This window comes from Ornithorhynchus anatinus, chromosome 7 (assembly GCF_004115215.2).
Source record: "Ornithorhynchus anatinus isolate Pmale09 chromosome 7, mOrnAna1.pri.v4, whole genome shotgun sequence".
Taxonomy (NCBI): Eukaryota; Metazoa; Chordata; class Mammalia; order Monotremata; family Ornithorhynchidae; genus Ornithorhynchus; species Ornithorhynchus anatinus.
Window position 1 is genome coordinate 19732894 of NC_041734.1, and position 19871 is coordinate 19752764.

General features: G+C 45.1%; 1 protein-coding gene and 1 non-coding gene across 3 annotated transcripts in view; both read left to right on the plus strand.

The window, feature by feature from the left end:
* The window catches only part of ZNF521 (zinc finger protein 521), a 374463-nt gene that overhangs the window by 312326 nt on the left and 42266 nt on the right, over positions 1–19871 (plus strand). For both annotated transcript variants that reach the window (XM_029069715.2, XM_029069714.1), the window contains one exon: positions 19107–19238. In XM_029069715.2, coding sequence (XP_028925548.1) covers positions 19107–19238 — 132 coding nt within the window. The remainder of the gene's footprint in view (positions 1–19106; positions 19239–19871) is intronic.
* On the plus strand, positions 12264–12401 carry LOC114813366. Its single transcript, XR_003761088.1, has one exon. It is a non-coding gene; the product is annotated as a small nucleolar RNA SNORA7 (small nucleolar RNA).

The following is a 19871-nucleotide window of genomic DNA, read 5'->3' on the forward strand; positions in this document are numbered from 1 at the left end:
CCTCTGCCCCTTTTTTGCGCGGGTCTTCAGGTTGTCCTTTTTCCCTTTAAAATTCAGTGGAAAGGAAAACTTTTCTGGCTTCTTTGAAAGTGTTGGAGCTCACACATACAGTCCTGGAAGGTATTTACTGGCATGCTCCAGAGGAAAGGATAATGCCATTGACTGGTCAAAGGATGTTCACCGGCTGATGCAATCAGGGCTCTCGGATCCCGTTTCAGATTTCCTCGGAGTTTTCGAAGCGGGATTTGGTTCGGGAGGGATGTTCATCACTATAGAAGAGTTGATGCCACCCGACATTTTTCTTTGAGTATAAATGTTTGCCAAATATCCAAAAAAAGCAGGGTACACAGGCTGTACATTTATTTTTCTCTTAACTGTGCTGTTGCCAGTTTTTTTCTTTGCTAATATATTTTGACACCTTATTGTTGTAACCTGCTGTTCTCTTTAATTGCTTATTGTTATTAATTATAGAGCAGGAATGTTGTTGGCTGCATGAGCTACTTGGCTGGAAAAAAATATGCATTTATTTTTATTGCCATTGGAGCTGCAGGAAATTGCCAGATCTGTCCAGAGATGGATGGTTTTGAGCTTTCTGCCCCCTTTGGACAAGCCTGTAGGAAATCCTAAAGTGTTTTTTTGTTTTTTTCTTCCTCCTCCTCTGCCTCCATTGCCCTTCTCTGGAGCTTCTGTTTCCCTTAATTCTATCTTTGCTTTATGGGCCTTTCTTATTTATAAACCTTTTCCCCAAGCGTTAGAAGAAATCTTTATTGGGAGTAGGAGTCCCATAAAGGACAGGTACTGTGTCCAAGATTAGACTGTGAGCCCGTCATTGGGCTCTATCTGTTGCTGAATTGTACATTCCAAGCGCTTAATACAGTGCTCTGCACATAGTAAGTGCTCAATAAATACTGTTGAATGAATGAACCCAATTAACTGGTATGTACTCCAGGGCGTGAATCAGTGCTTGACCTAGTAAGTGATTAACAAATATAATAATGATAATCATTATTATTATTATTTTAAAGAGGAACCCATGTGCTTCATGATAGTATCATTTTCCATTCACCGAAAGGAGGGTTTGGAACTGTGGCTCAGTACTTGGAATATAGTAAACACTGACCAATAATACTGATAATAATAATAATAACCAATAACTATGGTATTTGTTAAACACTTATTATGTGCCCAGCACTGTTTTAAGCACTGGGGTAGATACGAGTTAATCAGATCAGAGACAAGACTCCCTGTCCCACATGGGGCTCACACTCATCCCCATTTTACAGATGAGGTAATTGAGGCATGGAGAAGTTAGGTGACTTGTCCAAGTTCACACAGCAGACATGTGGCAGAGCCTGGATTAGAACCCAGGTCCTTCTGACTCCCAGGCCCTTGCTCTAACCACTAAGCAATGCTGCTTCTCAAAACCACAATCATTATTACCGTTAACATTTTAAACATGCCTTGGACATGATTTTCCATTGATTTGAGAAGCCACAGAATTTCATGGCCAAGAGATTGAGTCTGGCTGGCTGCCCTTTGAGCCTGCCTGATGGACAGCTGTCATTCACCTCTTCCCCCTCTAGAAAAACAAATAATGCCAAATGCAAACCAAGCATGTTTCGCTCCCTTAGATTGTAAACTCCTCAAGAGTAGGGACTCTATCTTTTTCCTTCGATTGAACTCTCCTCAAGCACATAGTACAATGTGCTGCAGGTGGTGAGCAGTTAAAAATTCCGCTGCTTGATTTCCACAGTCAGAATTTCTTCACTAGAATGCAAGATACAAAGAGGTCCTAAAAGTTAGTGCATTGGGTTTTAAGTAAACCCCATGGGACAGATAGCAGTCTTCCAATTAAATTAGAAAAGTGGGATGGTCCTTTATTAGGAAAATAAGAATAATGATAATAGTTCTTTTTAAGAGCTTACTATGTGCCAAGCACTATACTAAGTGCTGTGGTAGATCCAAACTAATCTGGTTGGTTGAAGTCCCTGTCCCACTTGGGGCTCACAGTCTAATTAGGAGGGAGTAGGATTTAATCCCCATTTACCAATAAGGTTACTGAGGCATAGAGAAGTGAAGTGACATGCCCAAGGTAACACTTGGCAGAGGCAGGATTAGAACCCAGATCCTCTGACTCTCAGGTCCATGGTCTTTCCTCTAGGTTAAGCTGTGTCTCTACTTTTGATAACGTCTCTTCTGGTTCATTCTCAATTCCCTCCACCTTTCCTTCCCCACAATCATTCACACTCCCCATCCCTTCCACCGTCAACTAATCTATCGATTGCATTTATTGAGCGTTTACTGTGTGCTCACTTGAGAGAGTGCAATATAGAGCACCATCCCCTTGTCTGGGGCAGAGGAGAGGAGTCTCTTCTGTTCTCTCGTGCCTCTGGGGAGTTTCATTTTTCCTTCTCCCCCAGACGCTCTTCTCTATCCCACAAAGTCCTTCCCTTTCTTCCCAGCCGCCAAACTGACAGGCAGCTGCTAGAGTGCTCCGGCAAGAGAGCCAAAAGAGAGTGGGGAGGAGGAAGAGATGCATGAAAAAAAAGTGGTGACGATCCAAGCAAGCAGCTGCAACAATGGGCCGCCTGAGTTCCCAAGCCAGGGAGACGGAACTGCCCCAAGTCCCCTCACTGTCTCCCTTTAACTGTGCGATTGCCAGAATCCTAGGGGCATTTCTGCAAGCAGATTTAGCAATGCCTGGCTCTAAGAACGTTCATTTTGCTTGCTTGCCCTCTCCCCTGTGGACACTTGCTTGAGGCCGGAAGTTAGTTTGGACATGTGCAGATTCGAGTTAAAAAGCAGCTCTTTCCTCTGGTAGAACCCTCTAGCAAAACATGCCTGTCTCTAGGGCACACTGGGCCCTGATCTTGCCCTCTTCATTCATTCCTCTGTGTTAGGTTACCCCTAAATCTCCCTCTCCCCCTCATTTTAGGCTGTCATTTTTGCCTGTGGCTTCAGTAGGGCATCCCATAGCCTCCGTGCCTTCATTATCATCAGTGGTATTTATTGGTGTTTACTGTGTGCTGAGTCTGTACTAAGCGCTTAGGAGAGGTTTGGTAATCTCTGTCTATGAAGCTATGAAGACATCTATGAAGCTGTCCATCAGAGAAGCAGTGTGGCTCAGTGGAAAGAGCACGGGCTTTGGAGTCAGAGGTCATGGGTTTGAATCCCGGCTCGGTCACTTGTCAGCTGTGTGACTTTGGGCAAGTCACTTAACTTCTCGGTGCCTCAGTTACCTCATCTGTAAAATGGGGGTGCAGATTGTGAGCCCCACGTGGGACACCCTGATTCCCCTGTGTCTACCCCAGCGCTTAGAACAGTGCTCGGCACATAGTAAGCGCTTAACAAATACAAATACCAACAAATACCTAATCACCTTCCCTGCCTCTTTTCTCTTCCCTGCCTCCTCCACCTTTCTCTCACGGGAATTGTAGACCCTTTGCTTTCCTCATTCCATTTCCCCTTTGCTTCTGAGCCATTCAGATTCACCGGTCATTTCTGAGATCCTCCCCTGCCCGCTGTATGTGCCCAGAAAAGATAAGGGGAAGCAGTGCAGCCCAGTGGAAAGAGACCAGGCCTGCAAGTCAGAGGTGCTGGATTATAATCCTGGTTCTGCCACTTGCCCGCTGTGTGACCTTGGGCAAGTCGCTTCACTTCCCTTTGGCCGTTTCCTCATCTGTGAAGTAAGGGGTCAATGCCTTTGCTCCCTCCTTCTTGGACTGTGAATCCCAAATGGGACAGGGGCTGTTTCTGACTTATCTTGTATTTACCCCAGTGCTCAGTACAGTGCTTGGCACGTAGTAAGTGTTTAACAAATCTTGTTATTATTCATCGTTCATTCATTCATTCATTCATTCAATTGTATTTATTGAGTGCTTACTGAGTGCCAAGCCCTGTAATAAGAATAATAATAACGTAACAAACTCCACAGTTATTCTCCTTCTTCTTATAATTAAGAAAAATAGTAATAGCTCACTGAGAGCAGGGAACACGTCTACCAACTCTGTCATATTGTACTTTCCCTAGCGCTTAGAATAGTGCTCTGTCCACAGTAGGAGCTCAATAAATACGATTCATAACTGTGTCGTGTACATGAATCTCCAGCCCACCTTGCCTTGTCCATTGTGTGCAGGGAACGTGTCTACCAACTGTTATATTGTACTCTCCTAAGTGCTTAGTAGAGTACTTTGCACAGGGTAAGGGCTCAATAAATGCAATGGATAGGGCTAAATTGTGACCATCCATAAGTGCAGCTTGTAAACCTGATATTTTATTAAAAGAAAAGTAGCTGCTAGCATCTCTGATTTTGGTATATCTTTAAAACCCCTCCAGAAAAAAAAACAACAAAAAACCAACAGACCCTCCAGCTACATAAAGTCTGCCTACCCCTACCTTACTCAACATAACATTAAATTCACCCCAGTTAAGTAAACTTAAATTGAGCCTCTTGAAACTTCCTAAATAGAACTAGTGGCCTTAATTACAATCAAGCCATTTAAAGGTTATGGAGCACTTAACCAGTTCTACAGTATATCACTTTAATAATGCATAGGGAAATTCCTTAAAGGGGCCATGTCTCTTGGTTACAAGAAAGAGTTGTAGTTTCCAAGCATATTCCAATAACAATTTCCAACGTTCTGGTCTCCATTTACCAGTGACCACGACTCTCCTTTTTCTATGAAGTTCAGGGCACATCTTCAGGTCAGGGAAGCCGTGGACTCTATTAATGTCTGTCTCCCCCACTCTAGACGGTAAGCTCATTGTGGGCACGGAATTTGTCTGTTCTTGTTGCATTGTGCTCTCCCAAGCACTTAGTACAGTGCTCTGCACACTATAAGCGCTCAATAAATACGATTGAATGAATGAACACAAATTCAGGACTGTGTCCTAGTGGTTAGACCATGGACCTGGGAGTCAGAAGGACCTGGGTTCTAATCCCAGCTCTACTGCTTGTCCACTTTGTGACCTTGGGTGAGTCACTTCATTTCTCTGTGCCTCAGTTACCTCAACTAGAAAATTGGGATGAAGACTGTGAGCTCCAGGTGGGATGTGGACCGTGCCTGAATTGATTAGCTTATATCTTCCCCAGCACCTAGTATAGTGCCTGGCACATAGTAAGCGCTTAACAAATACCATTAAAAAAAAATCAGTGGTTCAGATGCTGCCATTCCCTCTCCACGTTGGGCAAACTGGAAGCTCTCCGAGGACAGGGAACGTGTTGAGCAACTCGATTCTATTGTAAGTGGTCAAGTGCTTACAGCAGTGTGCTGCACCCGGTAAGCGCTCAATAAATACCATCAATTGATTGATTAATCCTGTATTTAACCAAACGAGTGCCTTTCTGAATGGTGATATCAGTGGGGATACCCAGCCGATCTTTCAAATCATTAAACCTAAGGATGCTCCCTGCCCTTTACCGTAAAAAGACCTTGCCATTGCGGGAACCCCGATCAACCTTATTCTATCTCGATTTTGGGTTGATCCCATTTTAAGGCAGAGCTTTGTAATGAGGATAAGCAACTTTCTCCTTAAGACAGTCGGTGGCTTTGTTCAAAGAGGGGGAAAAACTACTAACAAAATAACCCTCGCTATAAATTTGGAACAAAAAAACTACTTGAAGAGAGTTGTACACAGTACGCTGCTGGACTGCTACTGGGTGGAATTAATATTGACTCTAAGACTGTCTTGGTATGAAGCAGTTTTCCCTGCAGACTTAACTTTAGAACAGATTGTGTTTAGTGTTGCAGCATGAAATAGCCTCTTTCACTTTTCCCAATTGTTTTTGGTTTTTCCTCAATGCGGTCCTCAAAGGTAGATATACTTAAGTTACTAGTAGGTATTTAACATCAAGCATCAGAGCTCAGTACCAGCCTAAGCCGAAAGCCAAGAAAACTACCCGGCAGACGGCCAACCAGCAACAAGAAGGTTGCCCGTGAACAAATAAACCCACCACCCTCATGTCATCCTTAGGGCTTACGTACAACACTGTTAATCACCCCAAAAAGCAGGAGATTGCACTTTCCGTACTGAGAAGCAGCGTGGCATAGTGGAAAGATCAAGGGCTTGGGAGTCATAGGTCATGGGTTCTCTCCCGGCTCTGCCACTTGTCAGCTGTGTGGCTTTGGGCAAGTCACTTCACCTTTCTGTGCCTCAGTTACCTCATTTGTAAAATGGGGATTAAGAATGTGAGCCCCACATAAGACAACCTGATTACCTTGTATCTACTCCAGCACTTAGAACAGCGCTTAGCATTTAGTAAGTGCTTAACAAATAGCATCATTATTTATCCAAGTGGGGAATGCAAGGTGATGCTATCTTTAGATCACTTTGATGCTCATTAACTTGAGCCTGCCCCATCACATAGAACAGTGCCTGGAAAATATTAAACACTTAGCAGATACTATAAGGACTTAGGTCAGTGCTCTGCACAGATGAAATGCTCAATAAAAACCGATTGAGTGATGAAATGAAATGCACCCCTTCCTCTGGATGATCAGAAGTGGCACGGAGTAGGGGATAGAGCATGGACCTGGAAGTCAGAAGGTTCTAATCCTGGCTCCACCATTTGTCTCCTGTGTGATCAAGTCACTTGACTTCTCTGTGCCTCAGTTGCCTCATCTGTTAAATAGGGATTGAGACTGTGAGCCCTACCTGGGACAGGGACTATGTCCAACCCGATTTGCTTGTATCCACCTCAGCGTTAGAACAGTGTCTGTCACATACTAAGTCCTTAACAAATACCAAAATTATTAGTTATTATCATTAAATTTGATAGTGGCAGAGGTGCAGTGGATTGGCACTCCCTTAAGAAGATCTAACTTGTAAGTTTCCTCTCGATTCCAAGCTCCCTTTGGACAAAGTTTACCATCTCTCATATTGTTCTCTCCCAAGTGCTTAGTACAGTGTTCTGCACACGGTAAGTGCTCTGTAAACACAATTGATCATTTTATTGTATATTGCTTTCACTGGAGTCAGGGCCATTCTGGTCTTAGGGTCTAGTAATGAGCAGACCTCTCTTTCTGACGACTTTTTCTCCCCGCCTCCTCCCTCCCCTCTCTCCCACCGTGAGCCTCATCACAGGCTAAAATCCTCAAGGTGTAGAACGGAAAAAGTCCACCTGGAAAGTTACACTATCAGGATAAGAGTGGCATAGAACATGCTTTCACACGGAATGATATTAACCTCAGTGTCGACCCAGAACCCAACCTACCAAGCTATGGCTGGTGATTGTCTGCCGGCAGAGGGAGAGGAACCGCCAGCATATTAACCTAGAACATTTTTTGTTCCTCGTTATATCCTACCTCGCCCCCTCATTCCCGGCCTCCTTTCTGAAAGACCACACTAATTTTTCATAGAACCGGGTTCTGTCTTCTGTGTTTATTGGAAGACCTGTCCCGAAATTTCTCTCGCAAAAGCCCTGACCAACATGAAGGGATTGGCTGGAGCTATGTCTCCCAAAAAGCATCCAAAATCGCAGCACCTGATCCTCTACTCCCAGCCCACCTGTGCCTCCCACCGGCTCGCAAGCTGCCGCTGCTTATGGAACCCTGAGCTACCCCTGGGCTCTTTGCAATCTGCTGGGTATCATACACACCACCCTAGTTGACTCATTTCCTGCTTGGGGCCTGCTGACAGCATGAAGATCAGGACAGGAAATAACTGTGTCGGTAGCAGGATCTCATCTTCCAAAGGCCAGAACGTGTCCTTGCTTCACTGCCCTGCAGTCCTGTGCCCCTATGTTTCTGAATCACACTCTTTCTGCCCGAGACCACTGATGGAATGAAAATCCCTCCACTTCTTGTGGAAGATCCTCTTAGGGCAAAGCCCTCCCACCAGCAGCACGGCTTAGTAGAGTAAGCGTGTGCTGGAAGTCAGAGGACCTGGGTGCTAATCCCAGCTCCACCATTTGCCTGCTGTGTGTCCTTAAGCAAGTCTGCTAACTTTTCTGGGCCTCAGTTTCCTTGTCTGTAAAATGGGGATGCATACACCTTCTCCCTCCTCATGGGCTTTAATCAAACAGTGCTCTGTGCACAGGAAGTGTTCAATGAATACCACTGATCGACTGATCAGTCAGTAGTATTCAGTGAGCACTTACTGGGTGTAGAACACTGGACTAAGTGCTTGGGAGAGCAAAATACAACAGAGGTGGTAGACACTTCCCTGTCCACAGGAGCTCACAGTCTAAACGGGGAGGTAAATATTAAAATAAATTCCAGATAATTGCTATGGAGCTGAGTATGGAGTGGATATCAAGTGATTAAGGGGAACAGATGTAAGTACATAGGTGATGCGAAAAGGAGAAGGGCGTAGGAGAAATGAGGGTTTCGTTGGGGAAGGCCTCTTGGAGGAGATGTGATTTTAGTAGGGCTTTAAAGATGGAGAGAGTTGTGTGTGAAGGAGAAGGGATGGAGGATGTGGGCAAGGGGTGGGTGGTGAGAGAGATGAAATTGACATGCAGTGAATAGGTTGGCATTAGAGGAGCAAAGTGGCCAGGATAATTTGTAACAGGATTTATAAAATTGGTTCCTCAGGGCATTTGGGTAGAAGCTCTGAGAAACAGAGCACTTTAGCCCTTCACTATATGCTGAGAAAGAATTTGGTAGTGGTGCACCCTGAAAGTCTACCTATTTTTCTAGCCCTGGTTTCTGGGGTGAACGTGGCTTTACCTTTGTTTCTCCTCAATCAATCAGTCTATCAGCGGTATTCACTGAGCGCTTACTGCATGCAGACCCCTGTCGTAAGCATTTGGGAGAGTACAGAATAACAGAGCTGGTGGACAAGTCCTCTGTCCACAAGAAGCTTCCAGTCTGGAGGGGGAAACAGACATTAATATAAAGAAATAAATTACAGATACGTACATAAGTGCAGTGGGGCTGAGAGTGGGTTGAATATCAAGTGCTTAAAGGGTAGAGAACCAAGTGCATAGGCGATGCAGAAGGGAGAGGAAGTAGGGAAAATGAAGGCTTAGTTAGGGAAGGCCTCTTGGAGGAGAGGTGATTTTAATAAAGCATTCACGGTGGAGAGAATGATGGTCTTTAGTATATAAAGGGGGAGGGAGTTCCAGGACCGAAGAAGGTCATTGGAAGAGGTTGGTGGTGAGATAGATGAGATCGAGTTACATTGAGTAGTTTGGCATTAGAGGAGCAAAATGTGCGGACAGGGTAGGGAATCAGAGAGGTAATGCAGGAGGGGGAGAGCTGATTGAGTGCCTTAAAGCAGATGATAAGGAGCTTCTGTTTGAAGCAGAGGTGGTAGGGCAACCACTGAAGCTTCTTGGAGAGAGGGGAGGTGAGGAGTGAATGACTTTTTTAGAAAAACCGTCTGGGCAGCAGAGAGGAACTTGGACTGGAGAGGGGAGATTCAGGAGCAGGGAGGTCAAAGAGGAGGCCAGTGCAGTCCTTAAGGTGGGATATGCTAAGTGCTTGGATCAGCATGGTAACAGTTTGGGTGGAGAGGAAAGGGCGGAGTCTAGAACTGTTGTGAAGGTCGAACTGACAGGATAGGGGAAGAGAAAGAAGGAAAAGGAAGAGGGGAGGTAGAAATGGGTTCAGGGCTTGCTCGGTGAAGAAGACAAGATGGTTGGTGGGCACAAGCTTTCAGATGAGACAATTACAGCTTCCACTGGCCATTTGAGCCATGTGTTTGGATTCTGAGGGCAGAGGTGACGCCCGCTCAGATCAGCGCGTCTGAACGTGGACGCTGGTCTGGCACGTGAAAATTTACCAGAAGGGATTTTATCTCTGGGCCTTAGCCTATGGATTTATGCTGGGTAAGAGGCTGGAGGACCCTTCCGGACAGTCTCGGAGGTGGTCACCGAGAGAAGAGTCCTACTTTTAAACCGTTACAAATTGGTCCTTAGTAATGGCTTTAGTGTTGATCAGACAGCATAAGGGGGCCCCCGGTGTTTCCGGCAGTAACGGCTGCGTGTAAGTCAGCCACTGAACATTTACTTGTAAGCGGAGCTCGATTTTTGTTTTTATTGAAGGGAAAGGAGCATAAACATGGGACCCACAGTCTGGAGGCTGCTTAAAGGACTTCTCTTGTTTAAAGCTTATATTGAAATGTCAGCGTCTTCAGTTAAGCTAACAATAGCCACGTTGGAGCTAGGCGCTCGGGGGCTGTGGGAGAATCCAAATGGTTGCCGTCCTACTTTTCCTCGGCCAGAAAATCGAAGAAGTAGTAATAATGATGATAACTGTGCTATCTGTTAAGCGCTTACTGGGTGCCAAACACTGTACTGGGCACTGGGATAGATATAAGATAACCAGGTCCCACACGGGGCTCTCAGTCTAAATAGAAGGGAGGGAAAACTGGTATCGAATCCCCAGTTTGCAGATGACAGAGCTGGGCCCCAGAGAAGTTACATGACTTGCCCAAGGTCACTCAGCAGGTAAGTGGCGGAGCCAGGATTAGAATCTAGGTCCCCTGGCTGCCATACCTGTGCTCTTTCCACTAGGCCACACTGCTTCTTTGTCTTCCGATACCACTAGACTGCCAAATCCTTGAGGGCAGGGATCATGCCTAATAACTCTATTGTATTGTTCTCTCCCAGGTTAGTACAGTGCTCTGCACACAGCAAGCACTCTATAAATGTCAGTGGCTGATTGATTGACTGGTGAGATGGAAATTCTGCCATCGTCCAATAAAGTCATTGTTGCATATCACCTTCAGCCGTGCTCTTAACGGGGAGAGATGAGGAAGGGAACAATCGGTCCTCCAGAGGATAATCTGGAGTCTTCTCCTCTCATCATCCAGTCATGTTTATTGAGCGTTTACTGGGTGCTGAGCACTGCCCAAAGCACTTGGGAAAATGCAATGCAACAGAGTTGATAGACATATTCCCTGTCCACAAGGAGCTTACTTTCAGAGTTACTGTACCAATATGGGTGGGCACACTGGTATATTTACCTCAGTGTGTATGCCCTGGTATTCTTACATTGCTGTACACACTGGTGCACCTGCACTGGTGTACATACTGGTTTATTTACAGTGGTGTGCCCACACTAGTATAATTTGCCATACACACTTTGGTGTAAGAATAATAATAATGGCATTTGTTAAGCTCTTACTATGTGCCAAGCACTGTTCTAAGCACTGAGCACTGTTCACTGCTGGGGTAGATCTAAGGTAATCAGCTTGTCCCACATGGGGTTCACACTCTTCATCTCCATTTCACAGATGAGGTAACTGAGGCACAGAGAAGTTAATCAACTTGCCCAAGGTCACACAGCAGACAGGTGGCAGAGGCAGGATTAGAACCCACTCCTGAGCCCGTACTCTTCCACTAAGCCACAATGCATGCCTACATTGGTGTACAGACTGGTGTACTAACAGTCGTGTGTACATACCCTTGCACCTACATTGAAGTGCACACAGTGGTGCACCCAGATTGGTGTACATCCTAGTGTATTTACATTGTTATGTGCACACTAGCATACTTACATTGTTGTACACACATTGGTATGCTTACATTGGTGTGTACACACTAGTATACTTACATTGTTGTATGTACACTGTTGCACACCTACTGGTGTACTTACACTGGAGTACACATTGACCTGAGGAGGCAAAACACAAGGTAGCAGTTTGAGCTGGAAAGACACTGACTTGAACTGAAAAGTTCATTTCCTTCTTATCATTGATAGCTCATTTGTAATGTTCTTTCTTTCCCGCCTCCTCCTATCTGCAGCTCTCACACCTATTTCGATAGAAATAATTTTGTTCTTTCTCCCGGTCCTAGGGACTTTCCTGGTTCCACAGTATTGCTTATTTCTTCCCTATAACTCTTAATAAAAAATAGGGCTGCACCAACCTATTATATCCTTAATAGAATATTCTAATGGTTATTAAATCAATTGACTCTGAATCTCACTTTAATAAATGAGTCAGACGGTATTTTCCAATTACTGTCAGCCACCACCTTTCTAAAGAGCAGAAGAAGATTATTTTGATTGAATTTTTTAAAGCTGTTCAGCACTTTTTTTTTTTTAGAATCGGTATACGGCAATGTGGAGTGGAGAATTGGAAGGAGAGGATAGCAGGGTTTCAAGGAGTGAGGTAGTCTCCAGGATTCCTTTATGTGAAGCCTGGATATTAGCTTTAATGAGACTCTAGACCCTTAGCTCCTTGAGGGCAGGAATTGTGTGTACCCACTCTACTGTATTTGTACTCTCTCAAGTGCTTAGTACAGTGCTCGAACACACAGTAAGCACTCAATAAATGCCACCGATTGATCAATTAAACTGTGTAGCAGCTTTGGACCCCTCTCAGGATAGCACCTGGAGAGTTTCCAGTACTCTACCAGTCTCGACTATGGGAGGAAGAGTCAAGCAGAGGCCTACCCAGTCCATTCCTAGCTCAGGCAGTGGCTAGCGAGTGGAAGGCAATCTGCAACAAGTCAAAACTCACCTGTGCTGGGCAGCAGTAGCATGGGGGAGAGTCAAAGATGGAGACTGAAGTTTACTTCACGGAATGAAGTAACAGTAAACCACTTCCGTATTTTTACCAAGAAAACTCTATGGATCCACTACCAGAACGATTGCAGATGGAGATGGGGCATTCTGGGAGAGATGAATCCATGGCGTCTCTATGGGTGGGATGACTCGATTGCATAAGACAAGCAGCTTTGGAATGTGCAACTTCACGACCTGGGCTTAGAGGAGAAAGTCCAAATCAGTGCTCAATAGTCTCATAAATTCCACGGTGCCTTCCCAGAAACATTAATGGGGAGCATAGGGTAAGGACTTCACTTTACACTGAAGAGGAAGGAAAGAAGTCAACTGAGCCAGATCCCAAATTGCCAGGTTGCTTAGAAATCCCTAGAAAAATGGGATAGGGAATTGTGATCTGGCACTTGTGACCAGAAGGGCCCAAGAGAACCACTCTGTATATAGTCTTATACTCTACTATTTCCCCTTTCCATTATCTATTTTAATATCTCTCTCCCCCTGTAAATTATAAGGTCTTTTTAGAAAAAATAGTATTCTTTAAGTGCTTACTATGTGCCAGGAACTGTACTAAGCACTGGGGTAGATACAATCTAATCAGATCCTTATCACAAATGAGGCTCACAGTCTTAATTCCCATTTTCAAGATGAGGTAACTGAGGCACAGTGAAGTGAAGTGACTCGCACAAGGTCCGACAACAGATAAGTGGCGGAGCCAGGATTAGAAGTCGGGTCCTTCTGACTCCCAGGCCCATGCAGGGATAGCATCTACCAACTCTGTTGTATCGTGCTTTACCAAGCAGTTGGTATAGTGCTCTGCACATAGGAAGTGCTCACTAAATGCCATTGACTGATTTGGGGGATGTTGGCAGTAAACCCGGGGGCTACAGTAGTCTAGGAATCAGTTAATTCTAGAATAAGGCTAAAACAGAAGAAGCAGTGTGGCCAAGTGGATACAGCACAGGCCCGAGAGTCTGAAGGCCCTGGGTTCTGATCCCGGCTCTGCTACTTGTCAGTTGTGAGACCTGGAGCAAGACATTTAACTTCTGTGCCTCAGTTACCTCATCTGTAAAATAGGGATTAGGTTTGTGTCCAAAATGATTACCTTGTATCTACCCTAGCATTCAGTACATGGCACCAAGTAAGCGCTTAACAAATACCACAAAGAGGGGTACCATAAATGGAACTTTTCCCCATTTCTCCCCACTCTTTAGCCCTCACACAGCATCATCATCATCATCAGTGGTCTTTATTGAGCGAATACTATGTGTCATATTGTATATAACAGAGTTGGCAGATGTGTTCCCTGTCCACAAGGAAGCAGGCTGGCCTAGTGGATAGAGCATGGGCCTGGGAGTCAGAGGACCTGAATTCTAACCTCTCTCTGCCTCTTCTTTCATTCATTCAATCATATTTATTGAGCACTTACCATGTGCAGAGCACTGAACTAAAGGCTTGGGAGAGTACAGTACAACGATAAACAGACACATTCCCTGCCCACAACGAACTCACAGTCTAGATGAGGGGAGACGGGCCATTCATGTAAATAAATAAATTAATAATGTTGGTATTTGTTAAGCGCTTACTATGTGCAGAGCACTGTTTTAAGTTCTGGGGTAGATACAGGGTAATCAGGTTGTCCCATATGAGGCTCACAGTCTTGATCCCCATTTTACAGATGAGGCAACTGAGGCACAGAGAAGTGAAGTGACTTGCCCACAGTCACACAGCTGACAAGTGGCAGAGCCAGGATTCGAACCCATGACCACAGATTACAGATATATACATAAATGCCGTGGATCTGGAAAGGGGGAAGAACGAAAAGAGGAGGTCAGGGTGATACAAAAGGGAGGTAGGAGAAGAGGAAAGGGGAGGTTTAGTGAGGGAAGGCCTCCTGGAGGAGATGTACCTTCATTAAGGCTTTGAAGGTGGGGAGAGTAATTGACTGTCAGTCCCAGAGCTTCGAACAGTGCTTGGCACATAATAAGTGCTTAACAAATGCCATCATTATTATTTGAGGAAGGAGAGTGTTCCAGACCAGAAGTAGAACCTGGGCCAGGGGTCAGCTGTGAGATAGGCCTGCCTTGTGCTGTCTACAGTGATGGGAAAGTCATGGGGAAACAGGTTTTGGGTAGGAAGAGTTCTGTTTTGGACAAGTTAAGTTGGAGGTGTCTGCAGGACATCCAAGTAGAGATGTCTTGGAGGCAAGCGGAAATGTGAGACTGCAGAGAAGGAGAGAGATTGGGGCTGGAGATGTAGATTTGGTAATCATCCACATAGAGGTGATAGTTGAAGCCATGGGAGCGAATGAGTTCTCCAAGGAAGTGGGTGTAGATGGAGAATAGAAAGGGACCCAGAACTGAGCTTTGAGGAACACCCACAGTTAGGTGGGAGCAGAAGAGGACCCCACAAGAGAGACTGAGAATGAGCGGCAAGAGAGATAGGAGGGGAACCAGGAGAGGACACAATGTCAGTGAAGCCGAGGTTAGATAATGTTTCCAAGAGAAGGGTTTGGCTGACATTGTCAGAGGTGGATTAGGCTGGAATAGAGGCAGTTGGATTCGGCAAGAAGGAGATCATTGGTGACCTTCGAGAAGGTTTCTGTCGAGCGAAGGGGAAGGAAACATTGAAGGGGGTTGAGGAGAAAATTGGAAGAGGGGAACTTTAGACAGCATGTGCAGAGAGCTTGCTCAAAGAGTTTGGAGAAGAATAGTAAGAGCGAGATGGGGTGATACCTGGAGGGAGCTGTGAGGTCAAGGGAGGGTTTTTAGGATGGGGAGACATCAGTATACTCACTGCACCCAGTAAACACACAGTAAATTCCTTGGATTGATTGTCAAAGATTGGAACGGCTCTTCTCCCTGTCAACGCACAATAAATACCGTTGAGTGATCGATTGATTGATTGTTGAAGATTGGAATGGCCAGGCCTAAGGAAAAGGAATGTGACTTAGAAGTGTGAACCTCCTTCCAAGAAGGCCCTGTCATTGCTGAACTAATTGCATGTGGCATGTGAGAAATGGGAACTTGCTTAGGTGTCCCATATCTGGCTGCCACCGTCCATTTCCCTGAGATACAATAGCGTTCTTTATGCCTTTCAATTCCTAGAGCAAGGAGTTATTTTACTTGTGACCCTAGGAGAGAGGAAAAAAAGACGAAAACCCCTTGATCTGGCATAATCCTTAAGGCTTTTTGTATTACCCCTCGCCCTCTCAGTGTGCAGAATTAAACCCCCTCTTACATAATTACAATCAAGCTTCACTTGTGCCACCCAGATGCAGAGAGGTTTTTTTTTTTTTTATCTCTTGTGAAATGTAGACAGAACTGGGTGGCTTAATTAGTACTTTGCTTCTCCCTTTACAAATTCCTTCCCTTGGCTTGGAAAGACTCATTCTCTGTGAGCAGAAAGATTAGGGCTACAAATACACTGATTTACTGTGGCTTCACTCATAAGAAGTCACTTTGAAATAGCCATTTATTCTGGGGCTGGTGGTACCCGTTGCTTCACAACTTGGAATCTTCAGGCTTAATTTCAATTACATGAAATAACTTTAGCTGCATAAATTATGTGAGTGTGAGCGGTGTGTGTGTGTGTGTGTAATTTCCTAGTTTTGAAAGAATGTGCAGACAGACTTTTTGCCTTAGTGGAGTTACACTTTATTTTAGACTCTGAGAAGGAAAACAGCTGCTTGATTGTGAACTGTGTATAAGTTAGAGCAGGAGTACATGGATTTCTGACCTCAGAAGTGGCTGAAAAGACAGTCCGGTTCCATCCTATGTGCTTCTTTGTTTTCATTATTTTCGGTCATTTTTTAAAAAAATAATAATAATGATAATAATAATGGTACTTGTTAAGCACTTACACCCTCCCTCTGCAAAGCCAACGTACAATTACTCTCCCCGACTTCAAAGCTTTATTGAAGGCACAACTCCTCCAAGAGGGCTTTCCTGACTGAGCCCTGCCCTCCTCTTCTCCTATTCCCTTCTGAGTCACCCTTTATTCATCCCCCCTCCAAGCCCCTCAGCACTTATGTCCATATATGTAATGTATTTATTTAATTTAATTTAATGTCCATTTCCCCCTCTAGACTGCAGTCTTGTTGTGAGCAGGGAATATGTCGTTTATTATTATATAGTACTCTCCCAAGCACTTAGTACAGTGCTCTGCACACAGTGCTCAATAAATATGATTGAATGAATTGAATGAATTCATGCTGAGGTAGATACAAGTCAATCAGGTGGGACACAGTCCCTTTCTAGCTCGGAGCTCTCACTCTTAATCTCCACTTTCCCGATGAGGTAACTGAGGCACAGAGAAGTGAAGTCACTTGCCCAAGGTCACAGAGTAGAAAAGTGGCAGAGGTACTCTCCCAAGTGCTTAGTGTAGTGCTCTGCACACAGTAAGTGCTCAGTAAATACGATTGACTGACGGACTGCCAGCTACACTTGACCAAGTGACCGTTACTCCCTTCACCATGCTCTGGAGGGGGAGGTCCTGGAGCAAGAAGGAGCTTGTCGAGACTGGTTGGAAAGGCCCAGAAAGCCAAGAAGAAGACAGACACTGGGCCAAACTACAGTCTGGAATGGGAAAATAATAATACTAATAATGATTGCTATATTTTTGAAGCGCATACTATGTCTCAGGCAGTATACTAAGCGCTGGGACGGATACAGGCAAATCAAGTTGGACAGTCACTGTCCCATGTGGCACTCACAGTCTTAATCCCCATTTTATAGATTAGGGAACTCAGACCCAGAGAAGTGACTTGCCCCGGATCACACAGCAGTCAATTGGCAGAGTTGGGATTGGAACCAGTGTCCTTCTGAGTCCCAGGCCCGTGCTCTATGGAAAAGATTGGGAACATGGGAAAAGGCGGAGACAGGTCTGAGAATGAGATGCGTCCAGCAAATTGAGCACACCAAGGAATTGGAGGAGGCAGGTTCAATAAGGAAAGCAGGAAATGCGCGGTGGTTGCTGAGAACTGTTGGGCGTGGAAAAGCAGCCAGCCAGAATCATGGGAAAAGAACCCAGGATCCTGCAGCTACGGAGACTCTCCGAGTCGTTATTAGTAGTATGGCAAAGTGGGAAGTAGCATGGTGTAGTGGATAGAGCACGGGCCTGGGAGTCAGGAGGTCATGGGTTCTAATCCCAGCTCTGCCATGTGTCTGCTGTGTGACCTTGGGCAAGTCACTTCACTTCTTTGTGCCTCAGTTACTTTGTCAGTAAAATGGAGATTGAGACAATGAGCCCCACATGGGATGGACTGTGTCCATCCTGATTTCCTTGCATCTATCCCAGTGCTTAGTACAGTGCCGGGCACATAGTAAGTTCTTAACCAATACCATAATTAATTAATTAATTTGCCCCAGAAGCTGGGATCCTGGGGGAACGCTCAACTGGGAAGAAAAGGCTGGGGACCCCGGAGGGTCAGGGATCCCGTGTCTAAATTCCCACAGTTTACCAACCTGTCAATCAATAGTATTTATTGAGCATTTACTGTGTGCAGAGCACTGCCCTACATGCTTGGGAGAGTACAGTGCAACAGGGAAGTAGCATGGCGTAGTAGATAGAGCAGAGGTCCAGGAGTATGAAGTTCATGGGTTCTAATCCCAGCTCCGCCACATCTCTGCTGTGTGACCTTGGATAAGTCACTTCATTTCTCTGTGCCTCAGCTACTTCATCTGTAAAATGGGGATTGAGACTGTGAACCCAACATGGGACAGGGACTGTGTCCAACCTGTTTTGCTTGTATCTACCCGCAGCACTCCCTACATTGTCTGGCACATAGTAAACATTTAACGAATAACAATTATTATTAGAGGTAGTTGACACATTATAGTTGGAGACTATTACTCCTACTTACGAAAGCTTCAAGGAGATGGACTGCCTCAGCCTACCTCGATCAAATATGGAGACCCAGTTATTAATCCCTGCTTTTGCCCCTTGTCAGCTGTATGACTGTGGGCAAGTCACTTTACTTCTCTGTGCCTCAGTTCCCTCATCTGTAAAATGGGGGTGAAGACTGTGAGCCTCACGTGGGACAACCTCATTCCCCTGTCCTCATTCCCCAGCGCTTAGAACAATGCCCTGCACGTAGTAAGCGCTTAACAAATACCAACATTATTATTATTTTGGCAAATAAGAAATATGGGTGTAATTCCTTAACCGGAACCTGGAATATCTGTGCTCCTTAGGAGGTGGAAATAAAACCTCTTTCCACAGACAATAACTCCCTTTTGTGCTTTTTAATCAAATGTGTTAGAGTCACAGCGGTAGGTGTGATCAGATAGTCCTTTGATTTCTCAATTTTGGAGATGTTCTAATTGAAATGTTCTAAATGTTCTGACTGAGAAGCAGTGTGGCCTAGTGGCTAAAGCACAGGCCTGTGAGACAGGGACTCTGTCCAACCTGATTTCCTTGAATCTACCCCAGCACTTAGTGCCATGCCTGGCACATAGTAAGCGCTCAACAAATACCATAAAAAAAATTGACTTAAGGCCAGGCAGAGTGTGGCAACACAAGGAATGGATAAATATGCCTACCGGTCTCTCTGGACTAAATAAAGCAAGTTATCAAAAACTAGTAATACAGTCATCATCATTGTAGAGAGGAAATGGTCGGTTTCATGTTTTCTTCTCCGTTTGCTTCTCTCTCCAGACGAAGGACTGAACCATGAATGCAAACTCTGCAATCAAACCTTCGACTCTCCCGCCAAACTTCAGTGCCACCTGATAGAGCATAGCTTTGAAGGCATGGGTGGCACCTTTAAGTGTCCTGTCTGCTTTACAGGTAAGAATGTCACTCCCACAAAAACTCTGGAGGACTCTTAAGGCCAGGTTGGGATTTTCCTCTCCACACTTTCGACGGAATGGGCTTTTCACGGAAGTGATGGTGATCAGTTGGTTTTAGGGGCCCGTTTCATAATATCAGTAATAATAACCATCATCATAAAAATAACAATTGGGATAAAAGTGGCTTTAAATGGGAGGGAGAAAACGGCATTTAATCCCTATTTTACAGAGGAGGAAATTGAAGCCTGGGGATGCTTAAGTGACCAAAGTCATCCAGCAGGCAAGTGGCGGGGCCCAAAATAGAACCCAGGTCTCCTGATTCCCAGGCCTGTGTTCTTCCCTCTCATCCATGATGCTTCTCCTGGGGAACTGCTGCCCAGTTAGCTGGCTAGAAAGGTCAGGGGTATAATCTCACCATCAACACCTCTGCTGGCAGAAGGCTGATTTTCTGGTTGAAGAGCCTGGGCTCAGATTTCAGTCACCCTCATCCTCGTGGTGTTCAAAGATAATAAAGCCACCTGCCAATTGTCCCATCTTAATCAGGTCCAGAGTCAGGGTTTACAGTGTGGAGATTACCATGGAGATCCTGCTTTCAATAAGCCTGTAGACGTTTCTTTTGAGTTCTGAAAGG